Below are 17,766 nucleotides of genomic sequence, written 5' to 3' on the forward strand. Positions count from 1 at the left end.
ACAAGAATTGTAATTGTAATGACAAGAATTGTAATTGTAATGACAAGAGCTACAAAACAAAAAAATATTCGACAATGAATAATTCGACAATACTCAATAATTCATGAAAATTCCATACTTCCTCACCTTAAAAGCCCAATATCTCAATAAATATCGATGTTAGCAATTTGGTTTTCTGGAACTTTTTTGTAGGAAATTAAATTTCCGACAAATTTGTTGAATATTTTTTTTGTAGCTCTTGTTATTTACGAGATACGGGCAAAAAGACAAGAATTTCATGAAAAAATTGGGTTTGGGTGGCCCGTACGACTTCGCCGGTGTGAGTTACGACTTCACCGCAATGAGCACTTTTGTAGAGCATTTCATTCCGAAGAAAATCTACTGACGTCCTAGACTACACCATAGAATGCCTCTGAACTGTAGATGTTTTAAAGAAAAAAATTGAAGTTTACGTGTATTTTAAGCGGGAAATCTTTACATGCCTTGGGCGAGCACTTAATATTAATATTAAGGGCTCAATCTTTCAGGGAATTTTTTTTGTTGTATTGCCAACAAAATTTCACGATGGGACCGAAAAAAAAAAATATGGTCCAAAAAAAAAGCACCCTAATGTATATGTATATAATAAGCGTAATTGGATAATCTCGTTTGTTTCAACTTGCAAGTAGGTTGATTGGAGGAAAATCGATATCGATATATATATATATATATTGCTGCTTAAGCTTATTGTACGGAAAAACTGCATTTAAAATGAGAGAGTATAAATGATACTCCGATTAAAAGGGGAAAAGCTTGGATATCGAAGATGATCGATTTGAAGTCGATTTGAAATCGTTAATGAACCTAGTAGATTTGTTTCGACTTCAGTCTACAAATGTATTGAAACACTCCTTAAATTTTTTAAATTCACTAAATACATTAAATTTCGCCACAACGTTGCTTCGGTATTGATCGGGGACAACAATCAATGGCAATGGTGAAACGACTTGTAACGGAGAAGAGAAGATAATGTTATGCCGGAATAAAGAGAAAAAAAAATAAATAAAAAAAATTCCCAGCGTGATACCGATACCCAAAAATTCCGGTACATAAATGTTGCGAATTTTGTTTTTCATATCGAATATTAATTATCATTTCGGGGATATTGTTATACGCATTACGTAAAGATATAACGTGAATTTTTTCATAATAAATATTACGATGAAATCTGCCCTCATCCAAGTGCCTATAATGTAATTATAAACGTTAATTAGCATACGGCAAAGAGTCGACGCGGTGGTCACAGAGTTTAACGATGAATATATATATATATGTATACATTTGTCAGCTGTTTGTACGAAGAGAGAGAGGAGGGGTGGTTTAATTAGTATACTCAACAATTATCGTCGTAACGGATGAGTTTTCTCTCTCAGTCTCTGCATTACTACATTCATACATACATACATACACACATACGTATAAACATCTTTCACTGAATTACTACGATTCGAGGGATACTAAAGAGCGGTAAAATAAGAAAGGATAATAAAGTAAAGAAAAAAAAAAAATAAATAAATAAATAAATAAATATATACCCACATGCAAGGATTAATATTTGCAAATTTTTTCACTTTGGGCGATGCGCTCATGCTTAATAGCAACCTTGTACAACAGCTAATCCGAGTCCGCAGAATGATCACGCGGTCTGTATCTCTAATATTCGCTGACAATGAGAATTAAATTGGTTCAATTAGCAGCGGTTTTAATATCGCCGCGTAGTTCGTACACGTATATATACGATGATTATACGCATGTGTAAATAGACGCGAATACGTATACCTATGCGAATGTGAACTCGTGCATCACCACCGGTTCGCTTCTTCGTCCGCTGAGGCAATTTATTTCGATCGACTCGATTGAAGATGGACGTTTGTCTCTCTTTACCTATTCTCGCTTCTCTGTTTCTCTCTTATCATCTGTCAACGAGCCCAAGTCACTCAAGTGAATTTGCAAATACACATTGCGTGATGGTATAAGATAATACTGTAAACAAGTTCGTTGTAAAAAAAAAAACCGAGACGATTTTGTACGGGCGAAAATCGCGCAGTTTGAGAACGGTTTTCAAACTGGAACGTTCGAAAGTCTGGGCCAATCGCGAGGCTCGCTTCCGCGTAACGGTCGACGCTTCCCATCCCCGAAACTCGACCGCGGACGACGATTGGTTGACTTGTAACGGCGTTAATTTACCGACTGTCGGTAATGCAGTTTTCGCACCGAAACAACTGCTTCGAACCGATTCTTCAAGCTCAGCTTTCATTATTTAATAAACGATAATATTATGCATATCCTTAATGGTATATTATTGTAGTAATTCAAATTAAGTATAACATTTAAAAATATTATATATATTACATATAAATATTTCCAGATATGTTTTTTACTGTCTAATATATATATATTACTCATTGGTTTGTGGGATTATTGTTGTTCTTCTTGTTGAGTTTTTTTTTTTCAAAACAGAATTTTCACGCGTACGTCTACCGGATGAAATATCACGCAAATATTCGTTCGGCAACGTTAGACAAAAATCTGAGAAAACACGCGCCACGTAAAATAAAATAAAGTAATACGTTATAAATGTGTTAATTGGCAATTATTATTCTCTTCTAACATTTTCAGTCAACAAAGATAAACGATGTACGGGATGAGGAATTTCATTGTTTAAACATTCTCACCACCTGTATATATATATATACACACACACACACACAATATTCATTAGCGTTGTTAACGTTCCCACGGTGTTAATAAACAATTACGATTTAAATAACAACAAAAATCTCCTCGAGTACAAGAATCAAGATTTCATGCTAAATTCTCCTCTGAATTTTTTCATTTCTTCTTTGACCGACGACGACGATGACGATGACGAATGTAATTACGTATTATATATAATAACAACAGCAAAGATTATTCTATGATCGAAGGAGGAAAGAAGAAACGACGACGACGACGAGTATCAGAGGGTGGAGGCACGAGGTGCACACGTGGAGGGTGAGGAGAGGGAACCCGAGGAACGTGACACTTTGGTTGTTACGCGCAAACACATCGGAGTCAACCTCTCGCAATTCCGTGGTCATTTAGTTAATTGATCAGGATTGGCGTATGTATACCTACAACTCTGCAAAGAACTTGTAACTTAAACGGACGGAGGGCAGCCGACGAACATCAAGGAGACGTCCGTCGTATCGTACGTGTCTGTATACGTAGGTATATATGATGTAGATACGTAATGTACGCGTTAGGGATAACATAGAATCATCAGCTGTTGAATTATTATGAAAGTATAATATGCGCACGAATTAAACCGGTGTGGTTTATATTTTGTTAATGTATATTTATACGTGGGTTATAGCGTCGTATCGTCTGCAGAAATACACGCGATACGTACGTATGATAATATGTACGTGGATACATGATAATGTAAAGTGTGCCAATTCAAGCCGTCGGCAATGAATATAGAAATTCAATGAAAGCAAATTGATATTAGAAATTTAAAAACCATCAACGATGTCGATCGGATCGTTTCTTATAAGCACATATTCATTCGTGTATATTATATGTATTGTAATGCGAAGTTAACTGCGGTATATTAAAAGGGATAACATAGAATAGAAAGATAAATCTGTGATCAACGATCGATGAAACACGCGATAAATAAGAAGGAATGGAACAAAAAAAAAAATTACTTAAACAAATCATCAATTCTACGAAAATAATTACAATCAATACAAAATATCACGAATTTTACAAATTAAGATGTAACGAGAAGTTTGGGAATGATATGGACCAGTCTAATATCGGAGAGTTATTAAATTTTACCTGATCAACAATAATCCGTGTTCGTTATACGTATACAAACGATAGTGTACATGAATAACGGATTGTAAATACTTTTAATTCCTGTTCTTCCTTCGCTTTAACTTATTAAAATAAAATAATAATAATTTCGTTACGGCGGGGTTGAAGTTCCGAATTTGAAAAGTTCCGAAAGCGCCTAATTCCGAAACATTTAGTGGCTAAACTTAAAGTAAAGAAATCAAAGCTTTAGGAAATAACAAAGTTCCGAAAGATCGGAAACCCAATGACTCAAAAGTTCCGAAATGCAAGATTCCGAAAATTCAAGTTACGATGAAGCAAAGTTCCGAAAAATAAAATATATTCACACAGCGTAGTTTGCTCGACGAGTGGGTGTAAAGAAAAAAAATCAGAAAAACTGAAAATCACAATGACAACGATTCCGAACGTAAAAATATCGAAAATCCAAAACAACGAAAGATCGAAGCGATGAAATTTCACCGAGCCAAAACTTCACACAACTGAAAATCTTCGATCACTCGGTATTTCGATGTTTCAAATTTTTTAATTTTCTCAATTTCGCACTTTCGGAACTTTGCACTTTCAGAGCTCGGAGCGTCGGGTTTCGATCGATTCGAAACTTTGATGTCTCGTCAAATAATTCGCTTTCTTCACTTCAAGTTTTGCTACCAAAAAATTCGTAATTCGGCTCTTTCTGGACTTTTAAAATTCGATATTTCAACCTCGCCCCATATCGATTACGGAGGCCGAAGTTGGATTAAAAATTTCTTACTGCAGTACCCGATAATAATAACAATAACAATGATTCCAGGCAACTGTAAAATTTAGGTAGAATCTTTGTACATTGTTTTTTTCTTTACTTATAAACGATTTAGGTATAAATAAAATCGTGCCGAGGTCAAACGAGGTCAAGTTTACAACCAAGTAGAGGAGCGACTACGCGACGGTCGCTCTCTAAGCGCTTTCTATGTATGCACATGTACATTGTATATTATACACACACACACGCATATAACTGTAGGTTCAACATGGGTCGAGAGAACGGTAATAATACGCGATAGTTGTGTCACACTTTTCGAATAACGATTAGAGGTGTAGACGTATAGTAAACCAATAGAATAAAAGTGTATATCTTGTAAAGTTGACGGAGAAGTTTTTGAAATCATATGTATATACATTTTTCTTGCTTTAAAAGTTTAAAGCATCGTCGTCATTTATTGTTATACCACATTAAGCGCGTATGAATTATAATACGCATTGGATTTTGGTTGAATTTCGTTTTTTCCTTTTTATTCGCATAGAATGTGATTTTTTCAAACATATGGTGTAATTATTGTCGATAATAACGGAGACGGATACATTACGCACATGTGTTTACTATACACGTAAATACAAATATATATATACATAAACATATACGTGGTGTGCGGACAATATGCGAACGAGTTAATACTCATAAATAATTACAGCCCAGCATTTCAGCATTTTCCCGCCCAACGACGAAGGACAATCAGGATATTTCTTTTGTTTTTTTTAAATGCCCCCCCACTTCATTTTGAAAACCGAATTTTCAAGCATTTTATCGAAGATGATAATTTAGCGCACGACGTTCGAGACCAATTTATCTTGAATATAACAATACAGTGATTTCAAGTATTCACTTCTATAATCCTATAAACGCGGGCTCAAATCTATATTATATGTATGTTGATATCAATTACTACTGTCCGTGGAAATGTTTCAGGTAAATTGGCGTACAGATTGTGATCCCGTTGCTTCTTTACGAGTGTGAAGTTAGCAACGTTAGTGCAACGTTGCATCTTTCGAAATAATCGTTATTTCACACCTTTACGATGAGGCTGAAGTTAGTAACGTTAATGTAATGATTCACGTTTCGGGGGAAAACCCGTTATTTTGTAACATTAGGAATCCCGGAAATGCAGTATATTATAATAGAGCAAAGCGGTAAGTCATCTTTTAAAAATTTGGCCACTTCAAAGTCACTAAAAAATGGCAAAATAGTAATTTTTTCCACCAATCTTTCGTTACGATAACGTTACTAACTTCAGCCTCATCCTTTACGACCGCCCGAAATCTAGTAAGCGATGATAAACGAAACGTTCTTATGTTTTGGTGGAAACAAAAAAAAAAAAAAACTATTCAAAAGTAATTCTCAAATTGCGCGATCAAGATTTATTCCCTGATTTTTCGTTACCTTAACGTTACAAACTTCAGCCTCGTGCTTCTTTATTTTTGAGAAATGAAAAACAGAAGGAAAAAAACCAAAAATTCGTGAAGGTTTATCGAATTTGAAACATGTTGCAGACGTCTATCTACCAACAATCACCAACGTGTATATATGCATAACTAATATATATGTACTTAATAATAAACAGACTGTGTATATAAACAACAGAGGCGCACGTTTGATTTACGTTGAAAGCAGCGTGTAATAATGTAACGTAACATAACACCACATAACTTAACAATGATGTATTTGTTCCTAACTATAATAACATTTATAATAATCACCATTCGTTAGCCAAAGACAGCGCTCTTCTTTTCTAATAGTCTTTGACAAAATGTATAAACAATTGGTTTGAAGACAGAATTTTGTGCAGACTGAAGTAGAAGGAAAAGAATATCGTCGCTAAAACTGAAGGTTTTTACCCAGCCACATTTTCATCGGTACCTGCGATATCAGAATTGATGCTAGCCGCTAATGGTGATCGGTAAAAAAGAGAAATTTCTTGCTACAAGAGCGCTGTCTGGTAGAATGACGATAAAACAATATACCAAAGGCACAAAGAAGTCGGAGACGAACGTTTTTAGTAACAGCAATGAGGAACTGATCAAAATTCCTTCTCAAAGAGAAGGAACTGAATAAAGTTAATATGAATGAAAATGACGAGAGTCACAATTACTTTTGTGTCGTCTAATAGTGAAGAAGCAACGAAGAGGATTTGCGCACCAAAACCAGCTGCGACGCTTCTATTTTCCCCCTACGATGCGAGCTTCATTCATTCTTAGCAAAACTGAATAAAAACGTTCGCCTCTCGGCACGTATTGCAAATTGGTCACTTCTTTATTGCTGGATTTACGTTATTGGGACTTACCTTGGAGTTGGTAACGTGATCGGCAGGCACCGACTCAGGAACAGTTTGCAGGGTGCTCCGCATGCTAGCGGACATCTTCGCCACGGGTTAAAATGCCTCGAACCCACCTCAGTCCTTCCAACTTGAATCTAGCACTCCCTCGTCTGCTACGCCTGAAAAACACAAACAAGATTGCACCGGTTAATTAAAGTCTGGAAATCACAGGATTTCAAATTTACTTCGGCTAAGAATCCAGGAATTTTTCCATAGAGAAGTGTGGATTGATCCATATCAATTCTTACCATTAACGCGGAAAAGGTATGCAACTCCTAGTAACAATTATCGTAGTCACGGTGAAAAAGTATACACAAATTCATTTGTTTTTGAGCTAATTGTTACTTTGATTAGATTTCTCATATTAACTTGACCTAGACCTTTAGAAACAGGAGAGTTTCGATGCTAAATGTTTCTTAGTTTTCTGTACCTATTTAAAAAATCTTTAGACTTACTGAAAGAAAGTGATATTAACTAAACCTCTACAACTGCAACGAGATCACTGTTCGCAATGATTCTTCTCTTTGCGTTCTTTCTTTATTTATAAAACAGAAAGAGAAGAAGTGCTTGCAACAGAAATCATTTACCAACAACATTTCTGGTTTAAAATAAAAAAAGAAAAGTAATATGCCTTTCTTCTTTTCATGTAAATTTGCCTCTGATCTGGCTTCTTGGGGAAATATTATGACTGAAATAAATTATTATAAACCAAACGGTGATATTATTGCTAGGGAGTCGAATGCATCAGGTAAGTAACTGCTGCTGTTCAACAGTTTAACCGGTGTGGTGGTAAAACATCCAACAAGGTTGGAGAAAGCCGTTTGAATCAGAGACTGACTGCTGACCACTCTGTGACTCATCGAAGTCAGTAAAGTAATTACCTACTCCTCCCTCTCCTCTTATCCTTGACGAATGCAGAAAGAGAATAAGAAGGAGACGAAGAAGAAGAAAAGAAGAAGACCAACCAGAAGAGAAGGAATTTGCCTGAGGGATTTGAATTTTAAACCAACAAATTAATCACACAGTTTATCGAACAAACGATGACGCAACCTAGTAATTGTAAAATGTGAAGAATAATAAATAGAAAACGACAAAAAGATCTTCAGAGAGTGTCTGAATCGATCATTTGACATTTCATGTCAGTTAATTCTACACAGCGAACGGAAATGTTTTTTGCAGAGATTCGAATATTCAATGAAGAAGCGGAATTCGAAAAGCAATGCCAAACCAAATCTGAATGAAAATAATTTTTAAAAAAATTGAAAAGAGAAGTAAAAGCCAAGAGATCAGGAAAATGGAAAAAGGTTTGCAAAAGTGCAAACGATTAGCAACTGCCAATGGTTGTATTTCCAGAAAGCTGAAGGAAAGGCAAATAAGGTCCTTGAACAATGCTTAGCAAAACATTCAACATAGGTATTAGGTACCTCGCATCGAACCATACCGACAAGCGAATTAAGTTACATTCCTGATTTTCAAAGATAGAATAATGTATGCCTATGTGTAAATACACACGGGTATGGACGAAAATAGACCTTGCAGGATATCGCGGGAGGGGAGATAAAAGGCCGAAATTAAACTTAGAAAAGTGAGGAAAATGGGAAAAAACGGAACATGGTGTTGGGGCGCAAAAAAAAAGGCAAAGGAAAGAATGAGAGGGAAAAAATGAACCGAGGCTGTGTTCACGCGGTTCAAAGTATACTTTGCTATACGATCTAATCGCGCTGAAAGTGACGTCATGTCGGAAGTACATTCGCCGTAAAAAAAATCCGATCTTCTCACGATTATTCGAGTGTATAGAGAGTTGAGCCAAATGTTTTTCGGATGATACCGAGAATTTCAAATTACCCAAAAACCCCTGCAAAGTGCTCGACTAAACCGAATATGCAAACGGTACTCTTTTTCGTTGTGTTATTCTCAATGTTTTTGGAGTTTTTCTTTTTTGATTTGACCCTGTCTTATCGACGCAGACGCGAGTCTCGTCGAAGAAGTCGGTTAGGCACGAGACTAAAGTTAGCAACGTTAACGTATCGAAACGTTGAAACAAAAATTACTATTTCGCAACTTTGGAATAGCTGAAGTTGAATTTAAAAAATCTGAACTTGTCGATGCTGTATTAATGGTTTCATAAATTTCAGATAATTCTAAAATTGCAAAATAACGAGTTTTTCTAAAAATGTATCATTACAATAACGTTGCAAACTTCAGTCTGATAGGTAGGCGAGTCTAGCCTGGCAGAAGAGTTTTTCACGGCTCTGCGGAGATGTATTAATACACACGAACACGCTTGCCCAGATTTGTAACCTGTACATGCTGCATATCCATGTACATAACGTGTGTAAGAAAAACGAATCGCGGAAAAACAGCGGATTAAAATCGATCCAGAAAGGAAGGGAAAATAATGAAACTAACGACGGGTAGATGAGGGGAAAGAGAGAAACAGCGAAAGGAACGTGAAACAGCAAAAAGAAAACATACGAAGGCATTTCGGTAGACGAAAATTCGCCGCTTGACCCAAAGCCGAGACCCTGAAACCCATTAACGAGTGAATCATGAACTAATTAGGTGAACCTATTAACAAGGTTTTATCTTTGAAATTCCCGGTAAGTATTCCTTAGAGTTTTCACGTAGACACGGTGAAAGTTCACCCAAATTATCATCGCGCGAGTTTATTTTGTACAATGAATACAATGTGAAATTAAACAGTGAACTACAAACGATTATATAACAAATGAAATTATATTTATAATATTTCTCTTCGCGAAATATGAGATTGACGAAGATTGAACCGTTACACGAAGAAAAACGCCGACAGTGTGATGCAGAGTTAAAAACTTCCGTGAAACTAATTCCTGTCTCGTCGTTTCCTTGGTTTCCTTTTCCGTCCGATCGCCAACAACCCCGAACCGAGGTTGAAGTCATGCACGGTTATTCGCAGAGATTGGCTTATCTAACATTGCATGTAGGTGGTGAGAAGCATGAACGCGAGGGACTGGAGAGAGCGACAGAGAGAGAGAGAGGGAGGGGGAGAGAGAGAGAGAGACAGAGAGAGAGAGAGAGAGGGAGACACGTAGGTGAGGTATAAGGTATACATGCGGATGGTTGGCCAGGCAGAGACTGTACACAAAACTGCTCTCGACTCTCTCATCCACAATCCCATCTATAGTAAGATCCTGAAGTCTGACACATCGCGTATCGGTAGCCATCAGCATCAGCATGAATATCGCGCGATACGGAGCGCCAAAAACCTGAACGAAAAGAAAGTAGAGAAAAGATTAGGAACTACGAAAACACTACGATGGGGGAGGGGTAAGGTGGGGGATCGATCGAAGAATTAAATACATTAGTTATAGGGATGATCCGAGACTTGCAAGGGTCAGAGATATCGCAACTAGACGTGTGTGTGAGATGCATGTCGCGTGTAAAAACACGTATAGGTAGGTATAATATACATAGGTATGTACGTCGAGTCCGCTTCAGGAAACGCGATTGTGGCCGACAGTAACCTAGAAAGCGAGCAGCGAACAGCCGCCAGCCAGCCAGGCAGCCAGCCATTCACGATTACGGGACTGTCCGTCGGTCTGTCGGTTCGTTTGCTCTGTCGATGCCATGCTACCCGGAGGCTAAAGCCAAGAAGGTGTCGAGAGCCTGAAACTGAACCGAACCAAACTGAACCCAACTTGACTTTACTCGACTGACTTTGACGCTACGTATGCGGCTCCCAGGTCTCCCAGCTAGCTCGCATACTCTTCGGAATTATGCCTGATGCTTTTTTCACGTCTTTTTCTTTCTCTTTCTTTCTCTCCAGTTGGCCACGCAGAGACACAGGCACGTAGTCGAAGGATGAGGATGAGGATGATGACTATGGTGGTAAGGAATTTTAAGAAGAGAGATGGAAAAATCATTTTTACGATTTTCTACTACTTGCCTCGTTTATCTTGGTCGCATTGTCGGCGTGTGATATCCGGCAATAATGAGGCATTTTAATAATTGCACAGTTGGTTTCGAGAAACGGGACGACGGAAGAGTAAAATCAGAAGAATAAAAAAAAGGAATAAATTGGAAAAAAAAACGAAAGAAAAAAACAGTCAGGGCGAAAGAAAAATGAAACGACAAACGGGAGGATAGAAAGCAAAAAATTGAATACCGAACGTGGCGAAAAGTGAAAAAACAACCGTACAACCCGTAAATAAACGCGACAAAGCAGCGGGCGAAGGGCGCGATTATATCCTCGAACGTTTTCACTGACACACAGGGCGCTATAACGCGGTGTTTTAGCTACACGTTTGATACTGGGCTGCTGACTGGCGATGGTGCTGTTGCTGTTGGTGCTACCCTCGTAGAAAACGCTGTAGTTATACGAACACGACGAGTACAACCGTGGATGTTTTCACCACACCGCACTCTTTGGTAGCAGTTAAGTTAGCAAGTATACCGGTCGATAGGTTTAACCGCATATTAATATCGCTTTTTTCTCGTATTTGTTATCGGTATATTTACCCATTTGTGATTGATTTTTACCCAGATATGTTAGAAACTTTTTTTTTAAATCATTTACAGCACACACTCTGCCTTCTCGTTCTCTATCCCCCACCTATTACCACATACAGACATTACACACTTCAATTTTTCAACATGGCCGTCGTCGTACTCACGGATCGGGGCGAGACGACGCGGACGAATTCGGAAACTATGGCGCTAGCGTACCGACTCTCCTCTCGCTACCGACACTAGCGATGACCAGTGACTTTCACGCGAACTTCGGACATCGATCACAACCTGATATCGTGACATAGCCATCTATTGCTGCAACTGCAAATTCAGCATAATCATCTCGTACGATGATTGTTCTCTGTCGATAATCGTATTTTAAACAATATTAATATTTCTGTAGGCATTTGTATTGCTGTTATAGGGTCGGCACGCACAGGGAAAACCGGGAAGTCAGAGAATTGCGCGATTAAGACTGGAATTTTATGTCCTTAGAAGAAATTAGCATCTTTTTTATAGCTCTTCATAAATAGAACTGTATCGGTTTTGTTAATTCGAAACAAAATTTAATATTACTTGTTATCGATACTTACGTTTTTTTTTTTTGTTACGCAAATTACAGCTTGTTATTAGGAAATAGATTTGAGTAAGCTGGCAATTGGACGATATTAAAATCACTGTCGGTTTTAAGAAATGTGCCAGTATTAAATAGTATATGATTGGAAAACTCCTATTTTTCAACTAGAATACCTGGAAAAGTCGGAGAATTTCATATTCTAAAAAACGTCCCAATCCTAGGACGATTATAATTTGAGGAAATGTCGACCACCTTTAGAACGAATTACGTTCGCACGTTATTTCTTATTACCGTAATATTTAACTTTTTATTTAATACGAAGTCTATTCATTTATGCTCCGAAGAGATTTACGTACATCTACATTTTTCTTTTCTCATTTTGAAGGAAGTTTAGTAATTTACACAATCGTGTGCTCATTTATTTATGCCATACTTTTTCAAAACGTTCAACTGTACTAAATTGAGATTGTTATTCAATTTTCTTAAATTCGTAGGTAGAAGACATATTATTATACTATCATCATTGTTCTTATTAGATAAATAAAGTTTTACAATACAAAATTAAATTCGGATCTTTTGATGTGATAAAATAAAAACAGAGAAACAAGACATAATTATAAAGAAACTGAAACAATACTCAATTCGAAATTACTTTCAATAATCATGTAACAATTTAAAAGCCTAACTATTCGTTAAACGGGAATCCAGACAACTTGAAAAATTCAAATTTTCTTTAACATACAGAATACAACACATAAATCTTGTATACTTGAGATCTTGCAATCTTATTCAAACTGAACTTATCAAATTTAAGGAATATATTAATTATCCTTTCGATCTAATCTATTCTAACCATTTCATCTTCCGCGAAGCATGCTTCTATGCGAAAAACTTTGAAATTTATACAAATGCATTGCGTAGTGTAGTAACTAATTTATATTATCAGATGCGCTGATTTTGGAATAGTGACTAACGCACCCCATGATTCCAACAGATTCATCACTTTATTCCAATGCAAAGAACTTCTGCAATAATTCTTCGTAAATCGTCTTATCTGAGTCCAAAAACACACAAAATATAACCCGGTTGATCTGCGAAGAAGAATTAAAATTATTTTCAAGGCAATCAGGCATAAGGTAATAGGAATTTTCAGCATATGCAAGACATCTGTAGATACGTCTACCTCTGTTTACTGTATGCAAAATCGCAGATAGATTTTCGCTAGTTTGAAGTAAATTTGACCTGAGATAGGACTTGAAAAATTCTTACAACATTGTCGTGGTCTTCTAGGAACTTTTTTACTGTTCCCAGGGCGACTGCAGCTGCTTTATATTGCGGGAATCCGTAAACGCCGGTTGATATGCAAGGAAATGCAATACTTTTAAAACCATGTGTTTGTGCCAGCACAAGGCTCTGCTCGTAACACTTACTAAGCATATTTGGTTCCTCATCCTGAGGTCCGACGGTATGGATTACGTCTGAAGAAGAGAGAAAACAGAAATAAGATTAGAATGAAAACTTTATGTAATTAGATGATGGAAATATCTCCTTCAGAATAACTGGACTTTTACCAACTATTTTTGTATAATATGAAAAGCCTTGAGCACAAGTTGGATATAATTATTAAAATTTTGTTAAAAAAGGTCATTTCATCAATAATAAGTTGAATACTAACAATTAGCTGGGAGAGCATAGGCGCCGGTTAATCTAACTTCTCCAACCCCACAGGGCGCCATTGTCATAGATTCTTGCTTGAGTGTTGGACCGGCCATTTTATGGATTGCTCCATCAACTAGTAAACAAGGATATAATAGTAAGATGCATTTGTAAACATAGACATTGATCTATTTAGTCGTATCAGTCCAAACCTTGTGACTTGAATTCAACTAAAGAATTCCTTACACACAGGCCCTTCATCCATAGAAGTTTCAGGAAAATGTACATACCTCCGCCCCCTCCCCGGAGAGAACGATTGGCAGCATTCACGATAGCATCAACTTCAAGAGAAGTGATATCTCCAGTCCAAAGTGAAACTTTTTTTGCCAAGTCATGTTCGACTATTCCAACTTCTTCCCAAGTCGATTTCTTCATGCATGACTTATTACTGTTCCAATATTCAAACCACGTTGGAATTTGGTGTAATGTAACCACATTCTTATTTGCAATTTTTCTGTACAATGCTCGCTTCTCCTCTGATGGCATTGAGAGGAATTTAACTGTTCAGAATTGAATGGACACATTTTAAAAGGAGTTGTTTGTATCTATAAATCATATCTTTTATCAAATCAGCCCAGAAGATTATATAAAATCACTGGCTATTTAAAATTAATCGTCGGCTCGAAGTAGGGACCGAACAACTCTTAAGAAAAAAAAATAGTCTTTGCAAGACAGAGAATTTATCATTGACCAAAAACAATAAAAATTTGATCACGGTCAACAATGGTCCGGCTTTATAACGAACTAACAATCATAAGAGAATATTATATTTCTTGTATTTTGGTTAATAATTATATGTAAGCACTGATTAATGTCAAAGAAAATTGAAGTTTTTACTGCAATGATATCATTTCGAAATATCGTTTTCAAGCTTCAAAGCTCTTGTAGTCTATATCTAATCGCAAGAAATAAGTTATTGCATTTCTGATTTTAGCCTAACTTTGTGCAAAAAAGGAAAACGGAAGATTGTTTCTGTCACACATTGAAATGAAAGTGTTCGAACTGAAACAAGTAATTGTTTATTTATTTATGTATCTCACGTTTCTCAACCTCAAATGGCATTTTGATATCACCGGTAGTTGTGGACGATTGTTGAGAATAACGTTGTAACCGCTGGACTAGAGCTGCCGGTGTGAAATTTTTTGCCAGGTACAATGAACGTGTTTTCAACAATCCCTGCGGACACAGAATACGTTCAAGCCGTTCAAGAGAAAAACTTTTGTTTTGAAGACAATGTTATCCTCCACTTTGTTTATTTACACTTACTTTAATAGGGAGCATTGAATTTTGGAGGTTACACCAGTCCCCTGACACACACGCTGCTAAAAGTGGTTCGCAAAATGTCCCTCGATTCTGTCGCCAATCTCCACCACTAGTGGCGCTTGCAGTTGTCTGACAAGCTTGCACGCGGTCAGCGAGCGTGTCAGAAGTCTACTAGCGCCAGGTAGAGGAACTAAAAAACGGGGAAAAAACGCGTACAATTTTTTTATATACGAGCAGTGGTGAGTGTCAGGGGGCTGGGTTACACTCTCCACGTATACACAAGGTATCAGGAGTTGGGAGTACTAGAGTGGAACTTTGGAGTGGAAGTCGCTTCGCGATGAGTAGATGAAACATTAGATCGGCCATATTGGCAGGAGTTTGCGCGCCATATGCAAACGATGCAAACTATACTGTCCCGTGTTACGGCGTTGAATTCAGAGAGATTCAGTCAACGGTAACAAATATGACGGGCGATATAATTCCTTTATTATACATTACGCAATTATAATGAATAGTGTATTCAAAAGAATACGATACTAGTGATGCACATGTTAAATAATCAGTGATTTCAGTCTTATATTATTAATTTAATTGAAAATTTGAGTTAATCTTAATATCGATTATATATGAATGTAGATCAAGTATTTACGAATGTTAATTCAAGATCATTACAATTAGTTAATACTGTTGTGTTGAATGTAAAGAAATGTTCATAGGCATAGAATCATTGGGAGACTGTAATCATCGTTCAGATAAATAGGAATTGTATTTCTTGCAAGTCGATTAAGCGATTGAAAAGTGGATCGCCATTTATATCACTGAATGAATTATGAAATAAAAATCTGAATATATACTAGATAAATGAATATTCATTGAAATAACATACTCGTTTCCACACCACCTTGCGGTAGAGTATGTGGCGCGTTTTTTTTATTGTGGTATCCCCAGTAGGCCTAATCCACAGCGTAAAGATCGATCTTGCAACTATTCTCCGTGGACGTTAGTCGTATTCTTCCAACTTCGCAATCATTGAGCATGATCACGAAATCGATAGTAATACGCCTTGGAAAAAAAAAAAATATGCGTAGTACAGATGGATTAAATGTTGTGAAAGTATTAAGGTTTAATGTCATCTGCAATTTTTCGGATTATACTTGAGGACAGGAGTCCACGACCTGAACACGAAAACTAAAATAGGCACCCAACTACTACCAAGTGAACCACTGTGTTGGTACAATAGTACCATCTGCATATATGAACACACAAACGCGACAAGTAGTTGGACGTTACCTCGACAGTTCGAACGGTAAATATATCTGTAGTGAAGTGAATTGTCTAACTAGACGTCAACGATTGTTGAGGTATAAGTATTCTTAAAAAAAAAACTGAATTAGAAAACATAGGAGAAAAACGTTTGTCATTCAATTTAAAAACACAATTATATTATCGGCAAAACAGATATCTCCATTGAGCTCTCGCATCTCAAAGATGATCAGCTGCTCAGCCCTGCACAGCCTTCCTCTCAGCCCGATGAAGATGCGATGCTCTGCAATGCTGTGCTGCTCTGCAATGCTGCGATGCTCTGCAATACTGCGATGCTCTGCAATGCTGCGCTGCTCTGCAATGCTGCGCTGCTCTGCAATGCTGCGATGCTCTGCAATGCTGCGCTGCTCTGCAATGCTGCGATGCTCTGCAATGCTGCGCTGCTCTGCAATGCTGCGATGCTCTGCAATGCTGCGGTGCTCCAACGAAGGCTAAGCTACGATGCCAGGACTGCAACTACGATGCGAAGACCCAGGATTGATGAGAATGCGAGAATCTCAACGGAGACGAATTTGCTCTGACTGGTGATTTGTCTCTATGAATTAAACAATAAACGTCCCTCCGCTTACCAATTCTAATTTAGTTTTCTAAAATAGAATAATTACTGGAAACACTTCAATCAGTTTTTAACAGCAGTTGACATGTAATTATCAGTCTACGGTTACATTACAGCATTCGAACGGTCGGTGTAAGATCCAACGGTTTATCGCGTCGTTTGAGCCGATACAAACATGGCGGAAAAAATACTTCGCAGTATGTCTTTCACCATGCGCATTACGTCTCGTTTGTTAGTACATATCAACAAGATTTTGGGTTACCTGTTCGTAGATGAAAATTGGGTTGCCCATTAAAAGAAGACCCTTTCCTTCCTCGATAATCTCCTTACCTGTACAGGAGAATATCGCCAAAATGAAGAAGCGAACGACCCTCGGAAGGAATCTTCCACCTATCACGAAATGGCCAAGTGAGCCGTATTCGAGACCCCAGGCCACACTAATTGCTTGGATTTTTGTTGTGTATATTTTATGTTTTATATTTTTGTAAAATTGAGTTATTTTACGTGTATTTTCTGTAGCGTCTCGTTTGTGACCGTCAACGTCTGATTTCTGACCACTTCTGACTCTTTGAGCTGAGTAGCAGGGTTGCCAGATAAATAGTACGGCACGCCGTCAAAAGGAGGCGCAGAGGTAGCCAAATATAACCAACCTCCCAACACAAACAACTCCTACATGCATGTACGGAAGATGTACGGTATAAAAATGTTACCACGAGTCTCAAATGACACTATTGGCGAATATATAAAGCAGAGAGAAACCTTATAAAGATTAAGTATTATACTACAAAGCGCAAAATCCGCGCGCTGTTTTTTGGGGCCCTACTCTGAATTATTAC

General features: G+C 37.4%; 2 protein-coding genes across 3 annotated transcripts in view; both read right to left on the reverse strand.

The window, feature by feature from the left end:
- Positions 1 to 7,126, reverse strand: part of LOC124219506 (serine/threonine-protein kinase MARK2) — an 83,012-nt gene extending 75,886 nt beyond the window's left edge. The window contains exon 1 of the mRNA XM_069136233.1: positions 6,975 to 7,126. The gene's annotated coding sequence lies outside the window, so the exon portion shown is untranslated. The remainder of the gene's footprint in view (positions 1 to 6,974) is intronic.
- A 5,237-nt stretch (positions 7,127 to 12,363) lies between these two features.
- On the reverse strand, positions 12,364 to 15,355 carry LOC124219521 (macro domain-containing protein PG1779). 2 transcript variants are annotated; one of them, XM_046627215.2, is made up of 6 exons: positions 15,055 to 15,353; positions 14,829 to 14,964; positions 14,019 to 14,288; positions 13,748 to 13,864; positions 13,342 to 13,550; positions 12,366 to 13,163 (listed from the first exon to the last, which is right to left on the reverse strand). In XM_046627215.2, exons 1-6 carry the CDS (start codon positions 15,067 to 15,069, stop codon positions 13,077 to 13,079), a joined length of 834 nt encoding a protein of 277 aa, XP_046483171.1. In that variant the 5' UTR covers positions 15,070 to 15,353; the 3' UTR covers positions 12,366 to 13,076. The 2 variants fall into 2 exon arrangements, with proteins under 2 accessions (XP_046483172.1, XP_046483171.1); XM_046627216.2 differs by lacking the exon at positions 14,829 to 14,964 and having other exon boundaries at positions 12,364 to 13,163; positions 15,055 to 15,355.
- Positions 15,356 to 17,766: the final 2,411 nt, after the last annotated feature.

The sequence above is a fragment of the Neodiprion pinetum genome, chromosome 5, assembly GCF_021155775.2.
Source record: "Neodiprion pinetum isolate iyNeoPine1 chromosome 5, iyNeoPine1.2, whole genome shotgun sequence".
Classification (NCBI taxonomy): domain Eukaryota; kingdom Metazoa; phylum Arthropoda; class Insecta; order Hymenoptera; family Diprionidae; genus Neodiprion; species Neodiprion pinetum.